This window comes from Halichoerus grypus, chromosome 4 (genome assembly GCF_964656455.1).
Source record: "Halichoerus grypus chromosome 4, mHalGry1.hap1.1, whole genome shotgun sequence".
NCBI lineage: Eukaryota > Metazoa > Chordata > Mammalia > Carnivora > Phocidae > Halichoerus > Halichoerus grypus.
Genome location: NC_135715.1, coordinates 117,886,894 through 117,913,655, shown reverse-complemented (window position 1 = coordinate 117,913,655; position 26,762 = coordinate 117,886,894). Strand labels below are relative to the sequence as shown.

The 26,762-nt window shown below is 34.2% G+C and overlaps 1 protein-coding gene across 11 annotated transcripts in view; it reads left to right on the top strand.

The window, feature by feature from the left end:
- The window catches only part of PRPF40A (pre-mRNA processing factor 40A), a 54,106-nt gene that overhangs the window by 11,166 nt on the left and 16,178 nt on the right, over positions 1-26,762 (top strand). For 6 of the 11 annotated variants that reach the window (XR_013447142.1, XM_036085443.2, XM_036085442.2 and 3 more), the window contains exons 3-10: positions 3,224-3,304; positions 4,404-4,434; positions 6,726-6,742; positions 21,352-21,462; positions 22,988-23,108; positions 23,341-23,394; positions 24,929-24,953; positions 25,646-26,020. Coding sequence is in view for 10 of the 11 variants with exons in the window: in XM_036085443.2 (XP_035941336.2) it covers positions 3,224-3,304; positions 4,404-4,434; positions 6,726-6,742; positions 21,352-21,462; positions 22,988-23,108; positions 23,341-23,394; positions 24,929-24,953; positions 25,646-26,020 (815 nt within the window). In the remaining variant the exon portion in view is untranslated. The remainder of the gene's footprint in view (positions 1-3,223; positions 3,305-4,403; positions 4,435-6,725; positions 6,743-21,351; positions 21,463-22,987; positions 23,109-23,340; positions 23,395-24,928; positions 24,954-25,645; positions 26,021-26,762) is intronic. The other 5 variants (XM_036085445.2, XM_036085444.2, XM_036085441.2 and 2 more) reach the window with 2 other exon arrangements.

Here is a 26,762-nt window from a genome sequence, read left to right as displayed (position 1 = left end):
AAATCTCATAAGCTTGCAACCTGGATCAGTTTGGTATTAAAACAAAATAATAATGGATAACTTAGAAAATTTTAATCATTTCATATTGATGGTGCTGTCAAGTGACTGGCCTAAATCAACACAAAACCTCTGAAAGAATTCAGATGGGTTGAAACATGTGTCCCCATGTTATGTGTATCCTAGAGTTAATGAAAAAAGGAAATCATAACATTTCCACGAAGTAGATTTTTCAGTCTTTGGGAGACAGGTTTTTTGTGATGCTTAGGCCTCTGGAAGAGCTCTTAATTTGTCTAATTCTTGTAATAACTTCTCGTAAGAATGTAACGTTTTCCATATTTATGTTTTTGTTATTTGGTTTCATGCTAGTATTACAGTTTTGGTTTAAAATTATGTTGATCTACTTACTTTTAGATATTCAGCTGTACATAATCTTTCCAATGTTTGTCCAGTTGAACAAGCCTAACTAGTTGATGCCCCTCAGAATTTACAGAGATATGAGGGAGAATTTAGATTTTTATTTAACACTAAATCTCATTCACATAAGTTCCACAAATGTAAAACCCTATTTTGAAATAGACTTGTGGCTCAGAATGCCAACCTAAGAAATCGGGGAATTGAAGGTGCAAAGACCCCAGACTCAGGTTTTACCTCTGGGGAAGACTTTTAGCCACAGTGTTTCATTGCCCTGGTATTTGGACACTCCTCAGCCTTGACAAGTGTGGTCCCTTTAGGGTCAGTCCTCAGACTGCATGAAGAGAAGGGCTGGCAGGACTCCCTCAAAGCTGGGGTTCAGTCTCCTCTGCTTCTATTTGTTGCTACAAAATCAACATTGACTGTTCATCATCTTTCTATTTGAAATATGTAAAGAAAATCTACTTGTAAGAGGCTTAGGTGATCTTATTTAGTTAAAAGGTAACTGTAACCCCGGGAGCAATTAGAAGGTGAAGAAACAGTTGGTTTTGGGGGCGGGGGAGGAGGTGGGGAAGAAACCAAAACACTAAGTCTCATTCTATAACCAGTTCCATAAGTTTTAGGCTAAAGGCAAATTTTTGAGAGGTTTTAAAATTTGAAGTGGGGAAGACAAACAATTGAGAGAATTCTGTCAAACTCTGTTCTTTAATGATTTTTAAATATTGTTTGTTTTAAGTGTCACTGGCCTTTTCTAGTCAATTCTTATTATATTGTAAGGGTTTTTGTTCCTTGTTTTTTAAATGGGATTTGATCACTGTCTTATGAAGTCAGAGTATTTCAATTTGAAGTTATATTCCTTTGTACTGCTACCATGTGGAGATGTTCTGTGCATGATGGAGATTTTATCCCACTTTTCTTAATGTCTTTAATTCTTTTTTTTTAAGATTTTTATTTATTGGGGCGCCTGGGTGGCTCAGTCATTAAGCGGCTGCCTTCGGCTCAGGTCGTGATCCCAGGGTACTGGGATCGAGCCCTGCATGGGCCTCCCCGCTCCGCGGGAAGCCTTCTCCCTCTCCCACTCCCCCTGCTTGTGTTTCCTCTCTCGCTGTGTTTCTCTGTCAAATAAATAGATAAAATCTTAAAAAAAAAAGATTTTTATTTATTTGAGAGAGAGAATGAGAGAGAGTGAGCATGGGGGGGGGTGTCAGAGGGAGAAGCAGACTCCCTGCTGAGCAGGGAGCCCAGTGCAGGACTAGATCCTGGGACTCCAGGATCATGACCTGAGCCGAAGGCAGTTGCTTAACCAACTGAGCCACCCAGGCACCCTTAATGTCTTTAATTCTTATGAGAAAATACTTTTTTCTCAAGTTTTCGAAGTTGAGTTTTTCAGTTTAGTTTAGAATTCTAGTTTTTGGGTATGTTAACAGCTTTGGATTTTATATATGTGCCATTTTAAATATCGGGCTCTTTCCCTCTGTTGCTCACATGCTTCCCCCCATAATCAGTTATTTAGAGCCTTAAGAATTCACGCCTACGTTGCCATTAGCCTTAAGTAAAATTAGTTGTGAGGATATATTTGTTGGGAGTAGAGAAAAGAGGGAACTTCCGAGCCTAGTTCTCATTTGGTCACTATGTTTTTTTCCCGTAATGTATTAATTACTTTAATTCTTCTAGTCAGGGTGGTGGAGGCTTGTGCTTCTGTTTTCAAATTCTGTATCTTTTTTTAACCTGCTGTTTCACCATATATTCCAAGTAGTAGTCACATGTTTTCTGTCAAGTTCTTGTTTCATGATGTTTAAGCAATTTATTGAATATTTTAAGGAACAAAAAACCTTTGTTTTTTAATCCATTAATACAATGCTGCTTCATTTTAATGGTACTTTAGCCTGTTTTTGCTTTGTGAGTCGACTTTCCCAAATAACAAAATTCAGTGTGCAAGTGTTCTCATCTACCTTTAGTAGGCTTTATGTGTTCCTGTTGACCATAATATGCTTGTTTGTTTCTATTTCTCCAAGTTTCATTTAATTTGAAACTGTTGAATACCTGGTTACCTTGTTCCAGTACTTACGATTATTCTGTACAGTTTTTATTCCCCTCCATGTTTTTGTTAGATTTGCTCATATTAAAATCAAAATTATAATATGGATGAGTATTGGGTCAAAATCCTTTGGAAATTTATGTTAATCTTCATGATTTTTATTCATACTTGGTAGTGAAGATTCATTCATAGATTTGGATGGCAGTCATTGATAGACTAGATTAACCTCCAAAACTAATATTTTCTTTCTTCAGATATTCATGGTGTGTGCTTTATTAAGTTTTTCTTTTCAAGAGAGGACATAGATGATTTGTGTCTAAAGTTTGTTTTTTACATATTTTTTATAGTCATCGATTTTTAAGCACCTTTGATCTTGAATTTTTTAAAGAGATTGCTGTAAAACTTTTTAATACAGATATTAATAGTCAAAGGTGAGAAATACAAAAAATTTTTGTCTTGCTCCAAAGAAGGGAGAAAAACACGAGTGGTGAGTTAAAAGAAAATTAATATTCTCAAAATGACGGAAATAATATAAACTTTTAAGTTTGTTAAAAGTAATTTTAACTGTACATATAAATTATGACAAATATTAGCTCATTGATAAAATACTTCATTCATTCAACAAGCACTTACTAAGCATACTATTCATGTAGTATAGTGTTCACTGGGTTTAAATCTTGAGTTGTACATATTAGCTTTGATAACCAGACAGATTAATAAAGTTCTTTAAATGCTTTGGTTTTATATAGTAACCTTTTTTTACTTTTATTCTAGATGCCTGGAATGATGTCTTCAGTAATGCCTGGAATGATGATGTCTCATATGTCTCAGGCTTCCATGCAGCCTGCCTTACCGGTAATCTAGTAAAAATAATTATTTTCTGTGATGTTTTGACTACTTTTATATATGAAATAACATCGTTCTATGTATTTTATAGGCAATCATGTTAGCTTTTTAAGTGTGTGAGTACTGTAATGCAAGGTGGGAATTACAGTGGGTTTTTAGGTTCTTGAATGACAGGCATTCACGTTTTTTCCTGTATTTATACAGACATCCTTAATTGTTAATTCTACGTTAAACAGGAGTAGAATACTAAGAGCTATAATTTGTTAGCCAGAAGCATTTTATTGGTCTGGTGGCATTCTGATCTTAAAGAATAGGCTTTTGCTTTGCTGGGTGTTAATTTAAAATTGTTGTATTATGGTTTAGTAATAGATCCTAGATTTAGAAATCAGAAGATTTTATTCTAAATTTACATTTCATGAGACTTCAGTGCTGGCACATTACTTACAAAATCCTTGACAGCCTTATCACCCTTACTGGATTGTATAGCAATATGTAAATCATTATGATATTCATATTAGCATAACTTATTTATTACCTGATAACCTGGTGGTTGTAATGAACTTACTCCACTTGGGGTGTTACGTTTGCAATGTCTTACCCAAAATTCTTAGGCCAAATATATATTTTAAAATGTTTTAATATTATAAAATAATACTTTGCATATTCTATATATCGTATAAAAAGTTCTCTTGGGGTTTTGGACAGTGCCTTATATAATTCGAACACAATATTTCTGTAGCAAACTTAACGGATATTCTCTGGAGTGGGATAAAGAGCTCATGTCATTCAGAGCAGAGTTTGCCACTATAATGAGTGTTGGTGTGAAAGTTGAAAAAACTTGGTTTTTAGAGCTTTTTCTGTATCAGAATTGTGGGTAAATGGTTGTGAATCTATATGTAACTGATGATCATATAAATAACACACTTAGATTAAAGTGCTTCAATAGCTCCAGTTTTATGATGTTTTTACAATTTATAGCAAACTAAAGGAACTAAAACTTACTGAGAATCTTTGAGTATACATAAAGGGGACTGTGCTTTATAAGGAACTTATATAAAATATAGTTTAAACAAGGTGAATATTACTAATTTCATTTTTTATCTTACAGCCAGGAGTAAATAATATGGATGTAGCAGCAGGTATGTACACCATTTATGGTGGTAAATATTAGACTTCATCTGGACAGTAGCTATCAACAAGGAATAAAAGCAGTGTCACTTTGGCTTTATGATTAGCTCCTGATTTTTTTCTTCTTTTTGTTGTTGTTGTTTTAAGCAATGGGAAGTAGGGATAGCATTCATAATTGAATCCATAAAAAATTACCATAATTTTAGATCAGGAGTTCTGGGACCAGATTTGGTCTACAGTGATACTTTAGCCTATACAATGTTTTTAAATTTTATAATTAGTTGCTAACATTTAAAGTCTTGGGCCATACATAACAATTAGATTTATCTTTTTACAAAAAAGATTGAATTTATCTTGAAAAACTGTATTATCTGAATATTTGTTGTTTACAGTGGTGCTTATCAACACAGTAGGTAGTCAGAGAATATTTAAATGAAAAATTCTGGTTGAGTCCCTTTTTGTACACAGCAGACACTGTGGAATGGGGTAGTAACTCCTTACTTTGGATATGGAGCATGTACTCTCATTGGCCTTCTGGACTACTTTACAGTCTTTTCTATTACCTGCTTGGTCCTTGTAGCCGTTGGAGTTTGTAAGCCTTGTGATAATTTTTTTTATCAGCCAGTTATTAATAACTGTTTTGACTAGTGTACCTTTCATATATATTAGTAATGCTTCAATTATCCATGAGTAAATAATGTTCAGATAAATTGATATTCCAGATGCTGAACTTTTTTTCCATGATTATGCCAAAATGTTTTTTGTTTTTTTGGTTTGGTTTGGTTTGATTTTTAGGGCGGGGAAGAGGGGCAGGCGGAGAGGGAGCAAGAGAGAATCTCAAGCAGACTCCACACCCAGGGTGGGGTCCTACTCAGGGCTTAATCTCACGACCCTGAGATCAAGAGTCAGACATTTAACTGACTGAGCCACCTAGGCACCCCTAAAACATTTTTTGTTTTGAACATGGTTTGAAACATTTAAAATGCACATTTTCCTACAGGTTTATATGGGGGCATAATGGATCTTTTTAAGATGTTTCACAAATTTTTTTATTTAAGCTGAAATGGTGTTCTGAAATACCTAGTATAATATTTTGCCTATTTAGATATCTAGAGCTGATTACTATTACCCAAATAATCCTGGAACATTACCTTAAAAAAATTTTTTTTAATTGAAGTATAATTGACATACAATATCCTGTTAGCTTCAGATGTACAACATTGTGATTTGATAATTTTATACATTACAAAATGATCCCCACAATAAGTCTAGTTACCTATCCGTCACTATCCAAAGTTATTACATACAATACGATTTCTTATGCTGTACATTACATTACCTTGACTTATTTTATAACTGGAAGTTTGTATCTCTTAATCCTGTTCACCTATTTTGCCCTCCCCACTTTGGTAACCAACATTTTGTTTCCTGTATCCTGAGTGAGAAACAGACTCATAAAATTTCTTCTTAATTACTTTTTAAATGCTTTGGTTTTACCAGTGATGTCCATAGTAGCCTCTTTTGATTGTTCTGTGTGTTTTATTCCTTTTTTACATACAGTTCTTTTCTTTTCCACACATAGTTTTAGGTTACTAGTTTCTAAAGTTGAAACTTACTCATTTGAACTTGGTGGCTAATGGGCGTTTCCCCTTATGTCTAGAGGGGTATTGATAATAATTTAGGACTGTACCATCTAATAGACTTTTATGCAAAAGGAAATGTTCTGTAATCTGTAGTGTCTGATATGGTAGTCATTAGCCACATGTGATTACTGAGTACTTGAAATTGGCTAGTGCAAAGGAGGAACTGAATTTTTAGATTTTATTTAATCTTAATTAAAAATTTTTAACAGGAACATGTGGTAGCTAATGGATATTATATTGTACACCACAAGTCTGAAGTTTATATAGTTGAAGGTGCTGTAGATCTAAAGCATAGAATCTGAGGTCTGTGGCATTATTTTATTTCAGTAGTGTAGTAGAGAAAGGAATTAGTTAAGATAGACATGTATAATAGCAAGAAGAGAAACAAAAGGCAAAGCTTGTGAATACTTCTCCAGTGGGATCCAAGTGAGTTTGCAGTTTAAAAGTTCAGAGTGCCACTTAATTCTGAAAATGTTTTGCACCGTATATGTTTATTTTGTAAAAAAGAGAGCATGCACATAAATCATATAGAACAGTCTTAGGATATTTAGTGTGACAGGCTAAGGAGGAAGAAATAGTATGAATAAATACTTTAAAAATGTTCACTCGAGGAGACCATGATTTATCACATTGTAAATATTGTTCCTTTATTTTTTTAGGTACAACATCTGGTGCAGTAAGTACCTCTGGAACATAATTATTTCATTATACTTCTTTAGCCTACAACATTGATCCTTATTTCTATTTTAAAGATTATCTGCTAACTTGAATCTTTTTCCTTTCTTTTCTATGCCAAAGGTTGAAAAATTGTTTGAATGATTTATCTTAAAATTTAATTTTGATGGAACTTAATGAGAGAAAAAGGAATCAGATATACATCAGATTTTATAAAGATTTGAATTTTTCCCTCCCAGTACAATTAGAAGGGAAACAGAACCTATAGGTATACAGTAATTAACCTGATAATTTTCACATAAGGTTTACATTAGAAGGTACTCGTATACAAAAATTAATGTACCCTTGTTTATTACTGTAAACCCAATGTAGACTTTCTAATATACAGAATTTAAAATACTTATTTGCTTGTACCTTCCCTAATGGTTTCAGAAAGACAAATACAGTATTCAAAATTGCTTGTTTTTTGTTGTTGGTTGTTTTTGTTGTGGTGGTTTTTTTGTTTGTTTTTTTTGGGGGTTTTTTTTTTGTTTTGTTTTGGTTTGGGTTTTTTTTGCTCCTTAGGAAAAGAGAGAATGCTATTGCTGTGCTGCATTTCTTTTTCTCCATACTTGATTTTTTAAGATAGTAGTTACAGTTATTTTTGCTAATGTTTCTGTATATGGTGTTTTGTTATATATTTTTATTATGTTTGGGAAAATAATGTAAGTCTGAAAGCCTTACTTAAAGATGCTTATTTTTTGCTTATTGATAATAGCCATGCCCTTTGGCCTCAAGGTTTTCTTTGATTTTTTGTTTGTTTGTTTATTAATGCCTTAAAGATCATTGGAAAGAAGAGGGTATTTTGTTTATTTGTTTTGGGGGGACAAAGGGGCAGAGTGAGAATCTTAAGCAGGCTCCACACCCAGCACGCAGCCAATGCAAGGCTCAGTCACACAACCCTGAGATCACAACCAGAGCCAAAATCAAGAGTCAACTGCTTAACCGACTGAACCACCCAGGCACCCTAGAAAGACGAGTTTATATGTATAATCTCATTTAATCAAAATAGTCCTGAGAGGTAGCTGTTATCCCCATATTATGGTTGGGGAAATGCAAAAAGCTGTGAACTGATTATAAATATGGGGGGAAAGACTTTTAATTGTGGACTCTTTAAAAGTTTTAAGTTTCTTGTATCTTCTGCTTTAAAAGTTGAATGGTTATAGGGGCGCCTCATGGCTCAGTTGGTTGAGTGTCCAACTTCCACTCGGTTCATGATCTCACGGTCATGCGATCCAACCCTGAGTTGGGCTCTAAGCTTGGTGTGGAGTGTGCTTGAGATTCTCTCCCTTCTCCTCTGCCCCTATCCCTGCTTGCATGGAGGATCTCTCTCTCTCTCTCAAATAAATAGATAAAATCTTTTTTTTTTTAATTTTTATTTATTTATTTGACAGAGAGACAGCGAGAGAGGGAACACAAACGGGGAGTGGGAGAGGGAGAAGCAGGCTTCCCGCTGAGCAGGGAGCCTGATGCGGGGCTGAATCCCAGGACCCTGGGATCACGACCCAAGCCGAAGGCAGACGCTTAACCAACTGAGCCACCCAGGCGCCCCGATAAAATTTTTTTTTTTTAAAGTTGAATAATTATAAAATATGTATGTGGTATTCTTCCATTATAAGTGCCTGTTTGTATTTTTAACCAGTGATAGCTTCATGTTTTTTTCTGTTTATTTAAATAATGCAGGCTCGCTTGAGGGATTAAGAAGTAGACATAGTTAAAAAGAAGAAAGTAAAATTTCACCCTAACGCTTTCCACCTTGAGGGATTGACCATCGTGTTTTGGTTGTGTCAGTTGTCTATCAAACCTTTTTTTCCCCAATTGAAGTTACCTTTTTTTGTTAAGATTTTATTTATTTGAGAGAGGGAGAGAGCACATGCACATGAGCACGTGGGGTGGATGAGGGGCAGAGGAGAGGGATAAGCAGACTCCCTGCTGAGTGGGGCTGGATTCCAGGACCCGGGGATCATGACCTTAGCTGAAGGTAGATACTTAACAGACTGAGCCACCCAGGTGCCCTGAAATATCTTTTTTTATCATATATTAAATTCACACATATTCTGGCATCTACTTCTGGATTTTCTTTTCCATTGGTCCATATCTATTTTTCATCCAGTATTGCACTTTTTTTTTTTTTTATTAAAACAGCTTTAATATTTAGTAAGGTGGTGCTTCTGGGTGGCTCAGTTGGTTAGGCAGCTGGCTCCTAATTTCACCTCAGGTCATGATCTCAGTCTCAGGCTCTGCGCTCAGCAGGGAGTCTGCTGGAGGAGTCTCTCTGCTCCTCCCCCACATTTGTTCTCTCTCTCTCTGTCTTTCTCTCTTATATAAATAAATCTTTAAAAAAATATTTAATAAGGCTTGGTTTCATGGTTTCTCTTTTCATTATATCCTTAGCTATTTTCAGGTATTAGTATATGAATTCCAGTATCCCCCTCCAAAAATAATCTGTAAATATATACATACCCCGACACACTCAAAAGACAAAGTTGTGTTTTTATCTGGGATTATATTTAATTCATTACAGTTTTGGAAGAATTGACACTTTCTACTTTTCTATTAAATTTTCCCATCTAAAAATACTGTGTATTTGAAAACTTAATATTTGCTTTAATTCTTTTTAGATTTTGGGTACACAGGGGCACCTGGGTGGCTCAGTTGGTTAAGTGTCTGCCTTTGGCTCAGGTCATGGTCCTGGGGTCCTGAGATTGAGGCCTGCATTGGGCTTCCTGCTCAGCGAGGAGCCTGCTTCTCCCTCTTTGCCCCCACCGCCCTCTCATGCGCACTCATGCTCGCACACTGTCTCTCTTTGTCTCTCAAGTAAATAAATAACATCTTTAAAAAAAAAAAAAGATTTCCGGTACACAAATTTGAGTTACTTAAACTCTTCAGATTATGGTCACTGTCGTTGATCCTTGGAGGATTCCGCACATTTTTTCACTTTATGCTTCATCTTCACTCCCATCCCTACAGCACCCTCCCTAATGGGTGCTCACTTTGATATGTGCCCTAAGACATGCATGTATTGGGAAAAGACTATGAAATTTTTTGTGTAGATATTTTTGTGTGTGTTTTTTTTTCTTTTTTCTTTATATATTTCATGTTTATTTTTTTTGTTGAGGTGTAATTGACATAACATTTTAGATTGTACAAAATTATTTGGTATTTGTATACATTGTAAAATGATCACAATAAATTTAGTTAACATCTGTCTGCATACGTAGTTACAGATCTTTTTCTCTTGTGATGAGGACTTTTAAGATTTACTCTCATAACAACTTTGAAATATGCTGCACAGTATTAACTGTAGTCACCATGCCGTACATTACATCTCCATGACTTACTTATTTTATAACTGGAAATTTATACCTTTTGACACTCTTCACGCATTTCAAACCCCCACCTGCCGTCTGTTCTCTATATCTGAGTTTGGATTTTTAGTTGTTTTTTAGATTCTACATGTGAGATAATATGGTACTTACCTTTCTCCATTTGACTTATTTCAGTTAGCATAATGCCTTCAGGGTCCCTCTGTGTTATTGCAAATGGCAAGATTTCATTCTTTTTATAGCTGCATAGTTTTCCTCTCTGTGTGTGTGTGTGTGTGTGTGTGTGTGTGTGTGTATTCCACATCTTTATCCATTTATCCATCCAGGAACACCTAGGTTATTTCTGTATCTTGACTATTGTAAATAAGGCTGCTCTGAACCTGGGAGTACATCTATCTTTTTGAGTTACTGTTTTCATTTTCTTTGAATAAGTACCCAGAAGTGGAATTGCTGGATTGTATGATAGTTCCATTTTTAATTTTTTGAGCAGCCTTCATATTGTTTTCCGTAGGGGCTATACTAGTTACATTCCCACCAACAGTGCATGAAGATTTCCTTTTCAACAACACCCTCATAACACTTATTATCTGATTTTGATAATAGGCATTCCAACAAATATAAGGTGATACCACATTGTGGTTTTGATTTGCATTTCCCCAATAGTGATGTTGAGCATCTTTTCATATGTCTGTTGGCCATCTCTATGTGTTCTCTGGAAAAATGTCTATTGAGATCCTCTGCCCATTTTTTAATCAGAGTATTCGGGGGTTTTTGCTGTTGAGTTGTATGAGCTCATTATATATTTTGGATATTAACCCTTATATACGTGATTTGCAGATATTTTTCTCCCGTTCAGTAGGTTGCTTTTTCATTTTGTTGATGATTTCCTTTGTTGTGTCAGAAGGTTTTAATTTGATGTAGTCCACTTGTTTATTTTGCTTTTGTTGCCTTTGCTGTTGGAATCAGATCCAATAAATCATTGCTAAGATTGATGGTCAGGAGCTTTTACTGCCTATCTTTTTTTCTAGTTTCATGGTTTCAGGCTTTACATTCAAGCCTAACTCCATTTTGGGTTAATTTTTGTGCATGATGGAAGACAGTAGTCTGGTTTCATTCTTTTGCATGTGGCTGTCCTTTCTTACATATTCCTGCCTCCTTTGTCATAAATCAACCATTTATGCATGAGTTCATTTCTGAGATCTTAATTCTGTTGTATGGATCTATATGTCTCTGTTTATGCTAGGACTATACTATTTTGATTACAATACCTTGGTAGTATAGTTTGAAAGCAGGGAGCATGATGCCTCCAGTTTTGTTTTTCAGATTGCTTTGGCTGTTCAGTCTTTTTGTGATTCCATCCAAATTTTAGGATTATGTGTTCTATTTCTTTGAAAAGTGCCTTTGGAATTTTGATAGGGGTTACGTTGAGTCTGTAGATTGCTTTGGGTAGTATGGACATTGAACAATATTAATTTTTTTCAATCCGTGAGCGTGGAATGTCTTTCTGTTTATGTCTTTAATTTTTTTTTTTTTATTAGTGTCCTAGTTTTCACTTGTACAGATCTTTCACCTCCTTGGTTACATTTTTTCCTAGGTATTTTATTATTTTTGGTGCAATTGTAAATGGGACTTTTTTCCTTAATTTTCTTTCTGATAGTTTGTTCATGTTAATAAATGCAACAGATTTTTGTATCCTTCTTTATTGAATTTATTTTTAATAGGTTTTTCAGTGAAGTCTTCAGGTTTTTTATATATAATACATGTTTTTTCTATAAATAGCATTGTATTATCTTACTCTATAGCTTACCTGTTTTCCCTTTTAATCTGAATATTTTTATTGGTCTCCGTGTTTTCCTGCACAGTATCTTTTAAAAAATTTTTTAGGGCGCCTGGGTGGCTCAGTTGGTTAAGCGACTGCCTTCAGCTCAGGTCATGATCCTGGAGTCGCGGGATCGAGTCCCACATCAGGCTCCCTGCTCAGGAGGGAGTCCACTTCTCCCTCTGACCCTACCCCCTCTCATGTGCTCTCTCTCTCTCTCATTCTCTCTCTCAAATAATAAAATCTTGAAAAAAAAAATTAAAAAAAAAATTAAAAATTTTTTAAATCCGTTTCAGGTGTCCAAGAAGATATTTTTGGTATTTTAATTGGAGTTGCATTGAATTTATAGATTGTGGGGGCATATTTATAATACTAAGTCATATCAGTGAACATGGTAGTCAGTTCTTTTGTGTCGTTTTGTAATAGAGCTTAAATTTGAGTTTCGGCTCCTTTTTTTCTAATCTTTCAACTTTTACTGTCTCAGCCCAAACCTCTAGTACTATGGTGAGCAAGTAGCAGTGATGATAAGCTGGCATCATTACCTTTTTTTCTCTCTTAAAGGGATTATGTATTAAATTTCTCCATTTAATAGGATGTTTACTATAGCTTTTTGATAAACAACCCTTATTGACACTTCTTTTCTTGGTTTGCTGGGAGAGGTCATTATGAACTTTATTTATTTATTTTTAGAGAGAGAGCGTGCATGCATGCACACCAGAGTGGGGTGGGGTGGGGGTGGGGACAGAGGAAGGGGAAGAGAGAAAATCTTAAGCGGGCTGGAGCCTGACACGGGGGCTCCATCATGACCTGAGCTGAAATCAAGAGTCAAATGCTCAACCGATTGAGCACCCAGGCGCCCCACGAACTTGATTTTAAAATTCTCCAATGCTTTTTTTCTTATCTACTGAGATGGTCATTTCTGTAGTCTGTTAATGTGCAAGTAAGTACACAGATATATTTTCTGATATCTCATTTTTGCATTACTAAGGTGAAGCCTAGTTTTATTCATGAAGTGTGTTAAGGGTGTATATATGTGCACACACGTATATTTAATTCCTTCAGAATTCAATTTGCTAATATCTTATTTAGGTTGTTTGTGTCTGGGTAATAACCCTTCTCTTTCTGGTCCTTAGAACAATTTATATAAATGCTGCAAAACTTATTTAACAGCTTGATAGAACACAAGTAAAAACTGTCTGGACTTAATACTTTTTGAGTATAGAGATTTTGGATAACTATTTGAATTTCTTTAGTGGTTATTGCGCTATTCCAGTTTTAAATTTATTTATGTTTTTCAATATATCTCTCTGTTTTGTTGAGGTTTAATAATTATTTAGCATAGAGTTAGAAACCTGTCGTTGCCATTATTTTGTTTTTTGGAAGGGGTAACCATTCGGTTTATTTCTGCTGTCATCTTTATTTCCTTCTTGGTTACTCTGTTGCCTTTTTTCTAGCTTCTTGAGTACTTAGCTCATGGTTGTTAGACATTTTTTTGTACTAAGTTTACTGTGTTGCTTAAGTTTTGACATAGAGGGTTTTCATTTAACTCAGTTCCCAATATTTTTTCTTTTTCCCTCATTTGATTTCTTTATTAAAAGGATATTGGGTGGTATGTTTTTCTTGGTTTCTAGATTTGGGATTTTTTTTAATTGACTTTTTTAAGAGCAATTTTAGGTTAGTAGCACAATTGAACACCAAGTAAAGAGTTCCTTAATATTCCCTCCCCTTATAGCCTCCCCTACTATCAACATCTCCCACCAGCGTGTTAACATTTGTTACAATCAGTGATCCTACACTGACACATCATTATTACCCACAGTCCAGTTTACATTAGAGTTTATTCTGGTGTTACGTAGTCTGTGAGTTTTAACAAATGTTAATGACATGTATCATCATGATAGTGTGTACAGAATAATTTCACTACCCTGAAAATCTTCTGTGCTCCACCTGTTCATCTCTTTCCCCACCTCCACCCCTTGCCCCTAGCAACTACTGATCTTCTTACTGTCTGCATAGTTTTACCTTTTTCTAAATGTCATATAGTTAGAATCATACAGTATGTAGCCTCTATAGACTGGTTTCATTCACTTAGTAACATACATTTAAGTTCCCTCCATTTTTTTCATGGCTTAATAGTTTTTTTTCTTTTTGGTACTGAATAATACAATCGTAACAATGATGATAAGAGCAGTGAATAATATTTCATTGTCTGGACTTGCCACAGTTCATTCACCTCCTGAAAGACATTGGAGTTTTGCTTCCAAGTTTTGGCAATGAATAAACTGTTTTAAACATTAGTGAGCAGATCTTTGGGTGAACGTAAGTTTTGAACTCATTTGGGTAAATAACCAAGGAGCATGTTTGTTTGATCATATGGTAAAAATGTATTTAGCTTTGTAAGAAGTTGCCAAACTGCCTTCCAAAGTGGCTATCCTGTTTTGAATTCCCACCAGTAATAAAAAGGGGTTGATTTTAATTTGCAATTCTGTAATAATGTACAGTGTTAAGCACCATGTCATGGGCTTATTTACCACCTGTATGTCTTTTTTGGTGAGGTATCTGTTCATATCTTTTGAACATTTCTTAATTGGGTTGTTCATATTCTTTTTTTTTAGAGAGAGAGAGAGAGAGAAAGGTGGGGAGAGGGAGAGAGAGACTCTTAAGCAGGCTTCACACCCAGCACGGAGCCCAATGCAGGACTTGATCTTAAAAACCCTGAGGTCATGACCTGAGCCGAAATCACATGTCGGACACTTAACCCACTGAGCCACCCATGTGCTCCTGGATTGTTCATATTCTTCATGTTAAGTTTAAAGAGGTCTTTGTAATATTGTGGATAACAGTTTTTTATCAGATACGTCTTTTGCAGATTTTTTCTCCCAATTTGTGGCTTGTTTTTTCATTTTTTTTACTGTGTCTTTGGCAGAACAGAAGTTTTTAACGAAGTCCGGTCTGTCAGTTCTTCTTTCATGAATCATGCCTTTGGGTGACTTTTTTTTTTTTTTTTTTTTTGAAATAAAGTAAACTTTTTTGCATATTATCAGAAAGCAAGGGGGGAAAAAAAAAGCACAGTCTCTGAAATGTTTACATTTTATTAAAGCTTCACTTATGTCTATTTTAAGATCAATTTTTAGGATAATTTTGTGTGCTTTTAATTTAAAGTTATTTTGCTATTCTGTTATATCTTGGCATATTTTTCATCTGTTTGATCTACCTAAAAAGAGGAGTGTCTTAACGTCTTTAGCTTGAAAAGATGTCATCTTTTTCTCCTTGTATTTTTCTGTTGCTGTGCATTTCAAGGCTAAATTACTAAATGCATGTACATTCAGATTAAGTTTTTGGTCTGTTAACTTTTTATCCATATGTAAGTCCCTCGTTTTCATTACAGTTTATTTTACCTTCTAAAAACTTGATTTTTTTGTCTAAGATTTATTTATTTGACAGAGAGAGCACAAGTAGGCAGAGCAGCAGGCAGAGGGAGAGGGAGAAGCAGGCTCCCGCTGAGCAGGGAGCCCGATGTGGGGCTCGATCCCAGGACCCTGGGATCATGACCTGAGCCGAAGGCAGTCACTTAACCAACTGAGCCAGCCAGGCGCCCTAAATAGGATTTTTTTCACATTTTTATTGCAAGCTAGTTATTGTCAATTCAAAGATTTTTGTATATTTATCTTAGATCCAGGTCTATTATACTCTTTTTTTTTTTAATTTCAACTAGATTTCATTTGAATCTTTAGCAATAAAGATAAAAGAATTTATCTCTTTCCCAGATATGCCAGTTATTTCATTTTATTGCTATTACGTGTTTGTTGAAATACACTGATTGTAGACTCACCTTTTGGTCATGATTTTAATGGGAGTGGCCTTAGAATAATTTTTATTAGTTTTCAGTAAGTTGCCCTTTATCATTTAGGTTTTTTTTTTTGTTGTTTCTAAGATTTTTGTTTTTATTTTTTTAATACTTCCAAACCATCATAATTTTCAGGATGTGATTTGATCATACCAAGTGTATTGGTGTGCTCCTGTGATTTTTTTTTTTTTCAGTTTGTTATTAGAAATAGTTTCGTTCTTACAGATTTCCCAATATTAAACCACCGCGGCACTGCTATAATCAATTCTACTTGGTCAGAGTATATACATTGCAGGATTCTCTTGGCTAATGTTATATTTAAGTTTTTAAGATTTATATTCATAAGTAACATTACCTGCTTTTCTTTTTTGATCTCTTCTTTTGAGTTTTACTATTAATAAAGAGCTTTTCATCTTTTCCTGTGACCTGAAACAAGGACATTGTAATTCTGTGTTCTTTAAAGCTTATGTGGTGTTCTGCTATGAAATTAATCTGGTTGGGTATCTTTCAGTTGCTTCTACAGTAATTGGAATATTCATGTATGATGTGTTTCTTCTAGGGCGAATTATAATAGTCTGAGGAAATGATTTCCTCTAGATTTTGGGAATTGGTTGTAAATTCGTGATTATGTTCTTCCTTAATTCTAATCTTATATTTTGGCTTTTTATTAATTTCTCTTATTTAGAGTAGTTCCTTATTTAGAATTTTTCTACCTATTTAGTGTTTAGATTTAGTCATGTTTTTTTGGTTTCATTCAGTTGAACTTACACGTTACTACAGAAATACTCGTATGTATAAATGTTTACCTGATGTACATATGTTTATATAGTTTGAGTATTGAATTTATTCACAGCCCAATTGTTGACTAGCTTCTTGATATCTGAAAAGTATATTAGCTGTCTTGGTAAATATATATATGCTTTTTTTCCTTTTATCAAGTCTTTTTTTTCTTTTAAAAATTTTCTGTATATATTTTGCTGCTATATCACAGTGTCTCACTTTGTATTTCAAACTGCATCTTAGATGTTTTCTGTTATATCAAAAAACAGATCTCCATAAGATAAATCTACAGTATGAATGGACCCTAATTGAATGGTTTTCCTGTGGGTGGATATTGAATTATCTCTAATTTTTCCTCATTACAAGTAATCCTGTGGAGAACATTCTTGTACATCTTTGCAACTATATAAATGGGGTTTTGTGGAGTGAAATATCAGCATCAAGAGGTTGTTTGCAGCTCTTTTCTTTTTCTTTTGTTTATTTGCATTTTCAGTTTTGATGAGAACCAGTAAATTGGCAGCGAACCAATACTAATTCCATTCCAAACACTAGTGTGACAGTGCACATTTCTTCACATCCTTTTAACATTGTATACTAAGTCTTTAACTGTCACTGACCTGAAGAACAAAAAGTTTTCATTTAATGTATGCTTCCTTGATTTACTAATGAAGTTGAATATCTAATTATATTATCTGTATTAAGTTCTGTTAAGGGTCGTGTTTATTTTCCCATAAGATTGTCTTGTTGACTGTAGTAGATTTTTGTATATTAAGGATGATAGTTTTTTAATGTCTTACTTTGCAAATTTATGCTTCTACTTTATCATTTGTGAAAATGCTGACTTTTGGTTTATTACCCAGAACTGCCATTTGTGTTGACAGTAACTGTCACAGTAATACAATAATTTGGGGAAGTCTGTCATCTGTGACAGAAGTGCAGAGTAATTCTAAAGCTCCAGTGCAAGAATTATCTTAATTGTTCCTACAAGTCCTCAAAGCAAATAACTTACGGTTAAAAGCAATGTCCTGGTTTTGACCCATTCAGAATACACATCTAAGTCTTTGTTAGGTTTTCTCTGATTATGCAAGGGCAGTCTAAGTATTTTATAGGCAGCATTTGTTTATTGCTCTGAAAGGTCTTGTGTTTTTTAAAAAAATAGTAATTTTTAGGAAAATAAGTTTTTCGATAGACTCTGCTGTTCTCCATATTTAGTAAATACTTGCCTAAGTCATGTTTTATCCTATGAAGACATCTTTACAGTTGTTAATTATTGACATACCCATTAACATTTTATGCCATTCTGCATCTTATATTCAACATTCAAGATACATTTGTTTTTAAAGTTTTCTTTTAAAATATTACTAGTTTTGGCCAGAAACAAGGTACAGTTTTACTTTAAGTTGCAAATTAGATACATTTAAGGAAAAGGAACAAAAATTTATCAGATAAATCATTTTTCTCCAGAATTGACTTCTATAAGTAGATTTGGTATATTAGTTAAAGGCATTAGTACAGAATTTATATTCCTATTTGAAATGATTCTGTTTCTCGTAATGCAAAGTGTTGGAGCCTTGCTCTTCAATAGGACCTTAGTGGGTGGGGCAGGACAATGTTGTAATGAACTCACTAGCCAGCTGTGTTACCTTGGGCATGTTCCTGTACTTTCTTGTGTTCCTTTTTCTCTTCTTATAAAGTGGAGATAATAAATAGTATCTACCTGGCGGGATTATTAAAAGAATTAATTTGAGAATTGGTGCAAAGCAATGAGCACAATGCTTACCACTCATTGGTAGATCAGGAATTTATGTGTCCTTACTGACAAGTAGACTGTTCTGAATATAGTATCCTTCACACAGCATTTGTGTGGGTAAAATGTGATCTTTAGAAGAAAATTTGAATTATTTCTAGTTTTATTTACTTCCTGAATGAGGTATATTTACTTCCTATGAGCGGGTTATTAACCCTCCTAAGCCTTGGTTTTCTTATTTGAAAAATGGGGTTAGTGTTCATGCTGCTTCGCAGTGTAGTTAGTTGTAAGGCTTAAATAAAATAATAGCTAGTGAATACTAAATTGCTTTATTGTTTGTTTTACTGGTTTGTACATTTCTCCTCTTTATCCCTATTATTTGGTCAAGTGTACCTTGTCCCTTTTTAATTCCATTTTTTCATGAGTTTATTTCTGGTGAACTTCCTCTTTTCTGAATGCCCTTTAGCAGATGTTACTTGGGAAGTTTAAATATAATTTTGGAACTTAAGAGATTCCTTTTTAGTGCAGTCCTGAGATGCTACTGAGTTCTTTTTTTTTTTTTTTTTTAAAGATTTTATTTATTTGAGAGAGAGAGAGCACAAGAGGGGGGAGCGGGAGAGGGAGAAGCAGGCTCCCTGCTGAGCAGGGAGCCCGATGCGGGACTCGATCCCGGGACTCCAGGATCATGACCTGAGCTGAAGGCAGTTGCTTAACCAACTGAGCCACCCAGGCGCCCCATTTTTTTTTTTTTTTAAATATGAAAGAAATATAAACCTCTGTCTACCTTAGCAGGATTTAATTTGTCAAATGAAGCAGTACTCATACAGTTGAAGCTTTCATGTATCTCTAAATCACATCACCTTTTGGTTAGATGTTAAAGTGGCAGCAAGCCAAATATTTTCCAGCAGTTACTATGTTTGCTCCAGAGAGATTGTAGTTGTCCTATCCTGCACACAGTGCTAGAACAAGTTAAAGAATTTAGTATACTTTTTGAACTATCTTTCTATACCATGCAGATTCCATTTTGTAAATAGTGATGTGAGAGGACTTAATCTGTTTAAGAAGAGATAAACATTTTCTTATCAAACAGCTCAAATTTTATCAAGTTTTTTCTTTGAATTCTAATGGCTATTTAAAATTCATTCACATCAACTCCAATTTTCTTCTCAGAAGTTTTAGAAAATAATCATCTTCCTCATCTACTTGTGTGAAAATCACATTTGTGTTCTTAAGTCCCCTTTTCTTGTTCTCCATCCCCACCTTTTGCAAATGTTCCTTAAATCACTTAGCATATTTGCTTTGACCATTGAACATGTCTGAAATTGAGATTCATCCTGTAATCCATTGTGTCTTATGATCTCCATTCTCCAGACAGGAGTTATGGCTTAGTTGTGCATGATTGAACAACAAAAAGTGCCAGCATCAGAAGAATGAATGTCAGTGGCTTGAAAGAAAGTTCTAGAAGTAATGGCATAGCACTCTTATCAGCTTAGGAATAAAATGATTATGGTGAGAGAGTAGAAAAAGCAATGAAATGATATGTGTTGAGCCACATTCCCAAAGCAGAAATCAAAAGTAGGTATGTGCTATTTCTCAATAAAGTTAATAAGGAAGAAAAAAAGGTCACCTTTAAGTATGGACAGAAGATAGTTAAGAACAAGTACTGGTGGTTTTTAGTTTTTTGTGTTTGTTTTAATGCTACATTACCAATATTTTTGATAGCAAAGGGGATGATATTGTGTGGAATATAATGGATGTCGGCAGCTCTCATATACAAAATGGTCTCAATATGAAGTTTAAAGAACAGCTGAACTATTTTATTTGCCTTTCTTTTTATTCAAAAAACTGAATTGTGATAAAAATCGGTGTCTAAGAATACATCTTTCAGAAATGTAATGTAAAATCTGATTGTTAAAAAGCATGTGATAGTTCGAAGATGATTTTACTTTTTTTTTAGAGATAGATACAGTGTTTTGTCTTAGATTTGAAGAAATGTGATATAGATCTTCTCTAATCCTCTTTCAAGCCTACTTTGTTATTATCTAAATAATCTGGTACCTGGAACTGGACTTAATACCTTTGATCGCATTCAGTAATTAATTCATTCATGATTCCTTGTAAAATTACTTTTTTTAAACAACCTCTTTATTAAGGATATGATTGACTTATAAAACTGTACATGCTTAATGTGTACAACCAGATGATTTGGAGAATAAATGCATACTTGGGAAACTGTCACCACCAAGACCACAGACACCTATCACCTCTCAAAGTTTTTTCCCACCCTCTTTATTATTTTATGGGTATATGTATGGGAATCTTGTAAACTCTTAACCAGCATTTATTTGAGGCATCATGTTTATTGATGCCTGAGGTTTTACTAGCAACTTTTAGTAGGTTCCTAGTAGTTCTTCTGGGTCCAAGAGTGGATTTATATTCTGTATCAAACTAGTGTCACATAAAACTTTCTCACCAATCTTGTGTTGAGGCATTTGGATTCACATTTTATCCCTGTTAAATTTCACCTTGATTGTTAAATTTTGCCTATCATCCAAACACCCATCCTTTGTAGTTTTGACAGCTGCATCTTTATGGCATGTCAGTCTAGAACTTTGTCTAACTTGATGTAAATATTCTCTGAATTCACATTGTTGAGATCATGATCAATCCACCTATACAACAATAGCATCTGCTTCATATATTTTAGCTATAAGGCATAGCTAAGATAACCTATGTTGCACATAGATTGTCTTTTGTGTGTTAGTTAGAAAATTATCATTCTTAAGAGAAACAGTCCTATCCTTAAACTTCTGAGGTACTTTGTAGAAGAGAGAGATCCATGCCACTTTTGAAATACTTTTAAGTCTATTTTTCAGTTACCTCCCTACTACTTGCATTGATAAATTACTCTAAATGACTTGAACTGTGAAAAGTATGCCTATTTTTATACTTTCAATTTCTTCGTATATTGTTAATGAAACTAATGAAAACTGATATTGAGTGTCATAGCACTGTTAAATAATTGAAATCTTTTTGTAATTTTTTTCTTTAGAAATCAATGTGGACCGAGCATAAATCACCTGATGGAAGGACTTACTACTACAATACTGAAACAAAACAGTCTACTTGGGAGAAACCAGATGATCTGAAAACACCTGCTGAGGTAAAAGTTTGAGGCTTTAAAATTAGGGATTGTTAAATAGATTGAGTCATGTTTTTCTTAGGATTTTATTGGTGATTGTTAGAAGGCAAACCAATTTTGTTTACTGATTTTTGCCCCTGCTCAGTAAACTTTATCAGGTGGCATCAAATTAAGAAGGATTAAAGAATAAATTGGAAGAGCAAAAGGACTCTCTGCGCTCTATTCTTTAAATTCACATTTTTAGAATTTATTTATTTAAAGATTTTATTTGTCGGAGAAAGAGCGCACGTGCACAAGGGGGGGAGCGGCAGGGAGAGGGAGAAGCAGGCTCCCCACTGAGCAAGGAGCCTGATGCAAGACTTGATCCCAAGATGCTGGGATCATGACCTGAGCCAAAGGCAGACACTTAACCGACTGAGCCACCCAGGCATCCCTAAAATCACATTTTAAACTGTTTTCCCTTTATAGCGAACCTAGGTAATTGCAAATGTCTTCCAGTGAATTCTTAAACATTTCCAGTGAGTTTGGGGTAATGGAGATGGAATTAAATTAAAAATACAAGTATCCTTCTGTTAGAGTGGGAAATTGTCTTTGTGGAAAAAGCCCCTGAAAGTATGTGTATTTCTTTTTGTGTTGCAAATTTTATCATTCACAATATACAGTGTGGAAATTAGATTGAAGGACTAAACTGAGTAAGCTTTATTGCAAATGGTTTAATTAGGAACTCTGGAGTCCTAAGTAAGAGTTGATCTGGCATTTCAAGCCACACTTGGAGATTTTTCCAAGTTGGCAGCATATCTTTATTTTCTCCCTCTTAATTAAGGAATTTGAGGATATAAAAATATTTTCCAGGCCACCACACTAATATGCACAGCAGTACTTGGGATGGGAGGTTGGCATAGACTTAATTTTTTTTTATCCCAGTACTGATATAGGCAGTTATTTCTTCCTTAAATATCATCACTAAGACACCGTCTAAATAGGAGTTTTCCGTAGCATTCTCATGCCATGCTAACCAGTTTTATATATTAGGTTTTAAGTATATCATACTTATTGTTTCCTTACATAAGATAGTTCACATAAGTTTAATAAATTACTAGCCATAAAACTGATATCTAAGCATGGGTAAACGAGATTTTGCTTTTTCCCAGTTTTTATGTTTTTCCTACTTTTGTTAGTATTTGAGAAGTCTGTGAAATGCATATGATAAATTTCACCTATGATGGGGGTGTAAATGGCACCAGCAAATTGGATTTGAAATTTACTTAGACCTGGTTTTGAATCTTGCCTCTGCCGCTTAATTAGGTGTATTATCTTAAGTTACTTTCTGTAAGTAACAGTATAAATTTGAAATATAGTATGGATGTTGCAGTATTATTGCAAAGATTAAATAATATTTTAAATAATATCACCTACTAAGTATTCTATAATTGGTGGCTTATCTTAAAAGCATTTGATTTGTACAGATTGATAATATTTAGTGAAACAGTAGTGTGAATGATTAGTGATGCTAAATACATTACTGAGGATTTCTATTTCCCTTTAGCAACTTTTATCTAAATGTCCCTGGAAGGAATACAAATCTGACTCTGGAAAGCCTTACTATTATAATTCTCAAACAAAAGAATCCCGCTGGGCCAAACCTAAAGAACTTGAGGATCTTGAAGGTAACACAGAAAAAAATAATTTTTAATGTTAATTTTTTACATATCTATGTCATTCACATTGAAACAGTCCTTCATAAATAGGATTGTTCAAACACAGGTCTTATTTTTAAAAATGATTAGAACATTTTAAATGGTGTAACAGTTTTATGGGCTCTTATTTTCTTGTTGCTCTAGATATCAGTTCTATAGATTTTAAATAGATTTTTATTTGATTTGATTCCACTGAAACTAGGATACCAGAATACCATTGTTGCTGGAAGTCTTATTACAAAATCAAACCTGCATGGTGAGCTGCTTTGATAATTCATTTTCTGTCATTATTTAACATTTTTAAAGTATGTTACTAATGTTCACTAACCATGATTGGATAAATCTGCAGTGAGAAACCTCTAATTAAAAATTCATTAAAGGGTTATATTATAAATGAGCTTGTGACTTTTAAAATTATACTTTGATTTAAAAAAAATTTACCATTGGAAAATTGAATAAGGACATCATGTACAATAATTCTAAATACATCTGTGTGTGTTGGTACATACATGCAATATGTGACTTAACCCATATAGCAGATAGCAGAGAGCCTTGAGTTCAGTTTAAATTTTTTTATTATCAGACTATACATTTAATGCTGATATTATTTTAGCACAACATTGCAAAATAGCCTTTATGTTATGGGAGAAATAAACAAAATGCCATGCTTTACGAGTATTTTTCATTATCCTCAACTGTTCAGAATACCCCTGAGAATCTGGAAATACTACCTAATATGAAACCCAGTTCTTCAAATAGCAGAGATTAGAGTGAGAATTGAAAATTTAGTTCTTTTACTCTCACTTCTAATAGAATCTGGTATAAATTATTGATTTAGAAGCAGTAGATTTTAGAAATGGGGCTAATAAAATAGTCTGCAGTGTGGAATGACATCTGACAGTAAAGAGAATAAAAATTTCCCAGAAGAACTGTGGTCTTAAATCTACTTACCTTTTTCTTATGTCACATAATTAGCTTAGATCATCATTGTATCTAAAAAATATGTTATGTTAATTATGATGACTCCTTTAGTGTGTTTTGTCAGACATCCTAAATATACTTTCAGAAATGGTTTCCATTAAAGGGGGATAAGTTTTTAAAATACTTTCATAAAGTTCAGCTTTGTTATCACTTACGTGGACCACCTCATTCCCTAAAGATGCTGAATATTTTTGTTACCCATAAAGAAAAATTTAATTGGAATAAAAGCTGAAATATTGAATGCAAATCTTTAAAGCTCTTTAAATTTTATACTAGCATTGGCTAATAATAATATTGTAGATAGGTAGATTCCCATTTTATTTATGTAAGAAATATCAAGCTCATTTCTGATACAACCCTAGTACAAAACAGTTGGTGTGTATAACTATCTATCTACCTGTCAATGCTAGTATATTGTGCTGGAATTTCATGATACGAATTTGGTCTCATTTTGAATTTGGTATCTTAGGAAAAAAACCAATTAGTTTTACCCTTGGGGAAAATACTGTTTTAATACAGAATTATACAGATATTTTCAGAGAGTTTTTGCAATAGCCAGCAGCCTTTGGGAAAGTAGCAGTGTGCAGAGAAACTTTCCTAAAAACTGCTGTTGTTTAAATTTGTCTTCATTCTTTAATTGCTACCCTGCAACTTTGGAGCAAGAATTTGCTCTGAAAAAGTTTGTTTTTTTGGATGGTAAATTAAATCTTACTGTATGAAACTTCTCTTTATCTCCCTTTAATGTTTGTTTTCAGTGATTGTATTTAAAATCCATGTCATATGTAACTTTGCTTTTTTCTCTTTAATAGCAATGATCAAAGCTGAAGAAAGCAGGTAAGCAATTTTGGGCGTCAGTACAATTTATAAATTTGGTATCTCCTGTATATAGCATTCTTGTTTTAACTATTTGCTTTATAGTATAAATAGTATTTAACATGTCGGGCCTGATGGTTTGATGTCTTTGGAGATTGGGGGCAGGAGAAGGATATTTACTCAAGATATACAAATGACACTTTACTAGACAGTGATTGTTGGAGTTTGGATTGCATCCTTTGAATTAAGAAGGCTGTGTTGTAGAAAAGTTCAAAATTTGGTTTGATTTAATTTGGGAATGGATGAAGTATATATGTCTTCCTGTATTCAGGTTTCCCTTTTAATATATGAAATGGATAAAATTTAAAGTTCTTATAGAAATTTATGATATAGGCCAAATTTTATGATGTATAATACAGTCTGATAGTAGGGCATTTTGTGAACAAAACAATTATTGGACTTTTGGAAGTGCAGAGTGTTGCATGAGTCCCTATCCTGTATTAACCTGAATGTTTGCTCAGTTAAATCAAAATAATCCAGTGTCATTCTGTGTTTTTCATCTTTTCAAATGGCTTAATAGTTTGCCACATTGCCTTTTTCCCTTTTGTAGTTTCTCTTACTCATTTGATTTTATGATAAAAACTAGTATTGTTTGGCTTTCTGATTATTACTTAAGGAGATGACCCAGTTTTTGTTGTTTTTTTAATACATAGTAAGCAAGAGGAGTGCACCACAACATCAACAGCCCCGGTTCCTACAACAGAAATTCCGACCACCATGAGCACCATGGCTGCTGCGGAAGCCGCTGCCGCCGTCGTTGCTGCTGCCGCCGCCGCTGCTGCCGCAGCCGCCGCAGCCAATGCCAGTGCTTCCACCTCTGCTTCAAACACTGTCGGTGGAACTGGTCCAGTCGTTCCTGAGCCAGAAGTTACTTCGATTGTTGCTACCGTTGTAGATAACGAGAATACAGTGACAATTTCAACTGAAGAACAAGCACAACTTACTAGTACTCCTGCTGTTCAGGAACAGAGTATGGAAGTATCCAGTAATACTGGAGAAGAAACAGCTAAGCAGGAAACTGTAGCTGAGTAAGTTCAGTGACTTGTGTTTTGCAAATCAGTACCAGACCTCATTAATGCAAGAAATTGCCAGTTTACATGGTGGCCATTGAGTGTTCAAAATTTTTGTGTGAATCAAAACATGAGCCTTTAGATAATGAATCATTATCAAGGCTGAATTTTGTGAGGTCATGCTCTTAAACTGTTGAAAAACTAATCCTCAAGTTTTAGGAAGCAGAATTCAGAGATCGAGGGTGAGGCACAAATTTAAAGGGGGGTACCAAGCACCTTAGTAATCAAGATACGTCAGTTGTGGTGCTGTAATTTTAAATCAAAACTAGTGCAAAAAAGCCATGATTATTAAAATAACAAAATTTTAAATACAGGATTAGTATTACTTTATTTTGCGGACAGTCTCAAATATGACTTAGCACAGCCCTGAAAGGAAGTGCTATAGTTTGATGTTGAACAAATAGAAGCAAAAATTAAGTAGACAAAAATATTTAGTAGGATGTAGAAGGAAAACTGTTACTGTAATTAAATTGCTACAACTTTTTAATATGGCAAAACAGCTGCATCTGTCAGTTTATAGTTCACATGTACTTGTGTTCCCTATCATCTGGTCATATTTCATATGGCTGTGCTTTATATAGATAAAAAAGTAACCTTGAGCCATGCTTCCTGGCTTTAATGATGTCCACATATATTTTAAAAAAATGTTAACCATGGTGTCAAATTCCAAACATGATCACCCATCTTAATATTTAAGCAT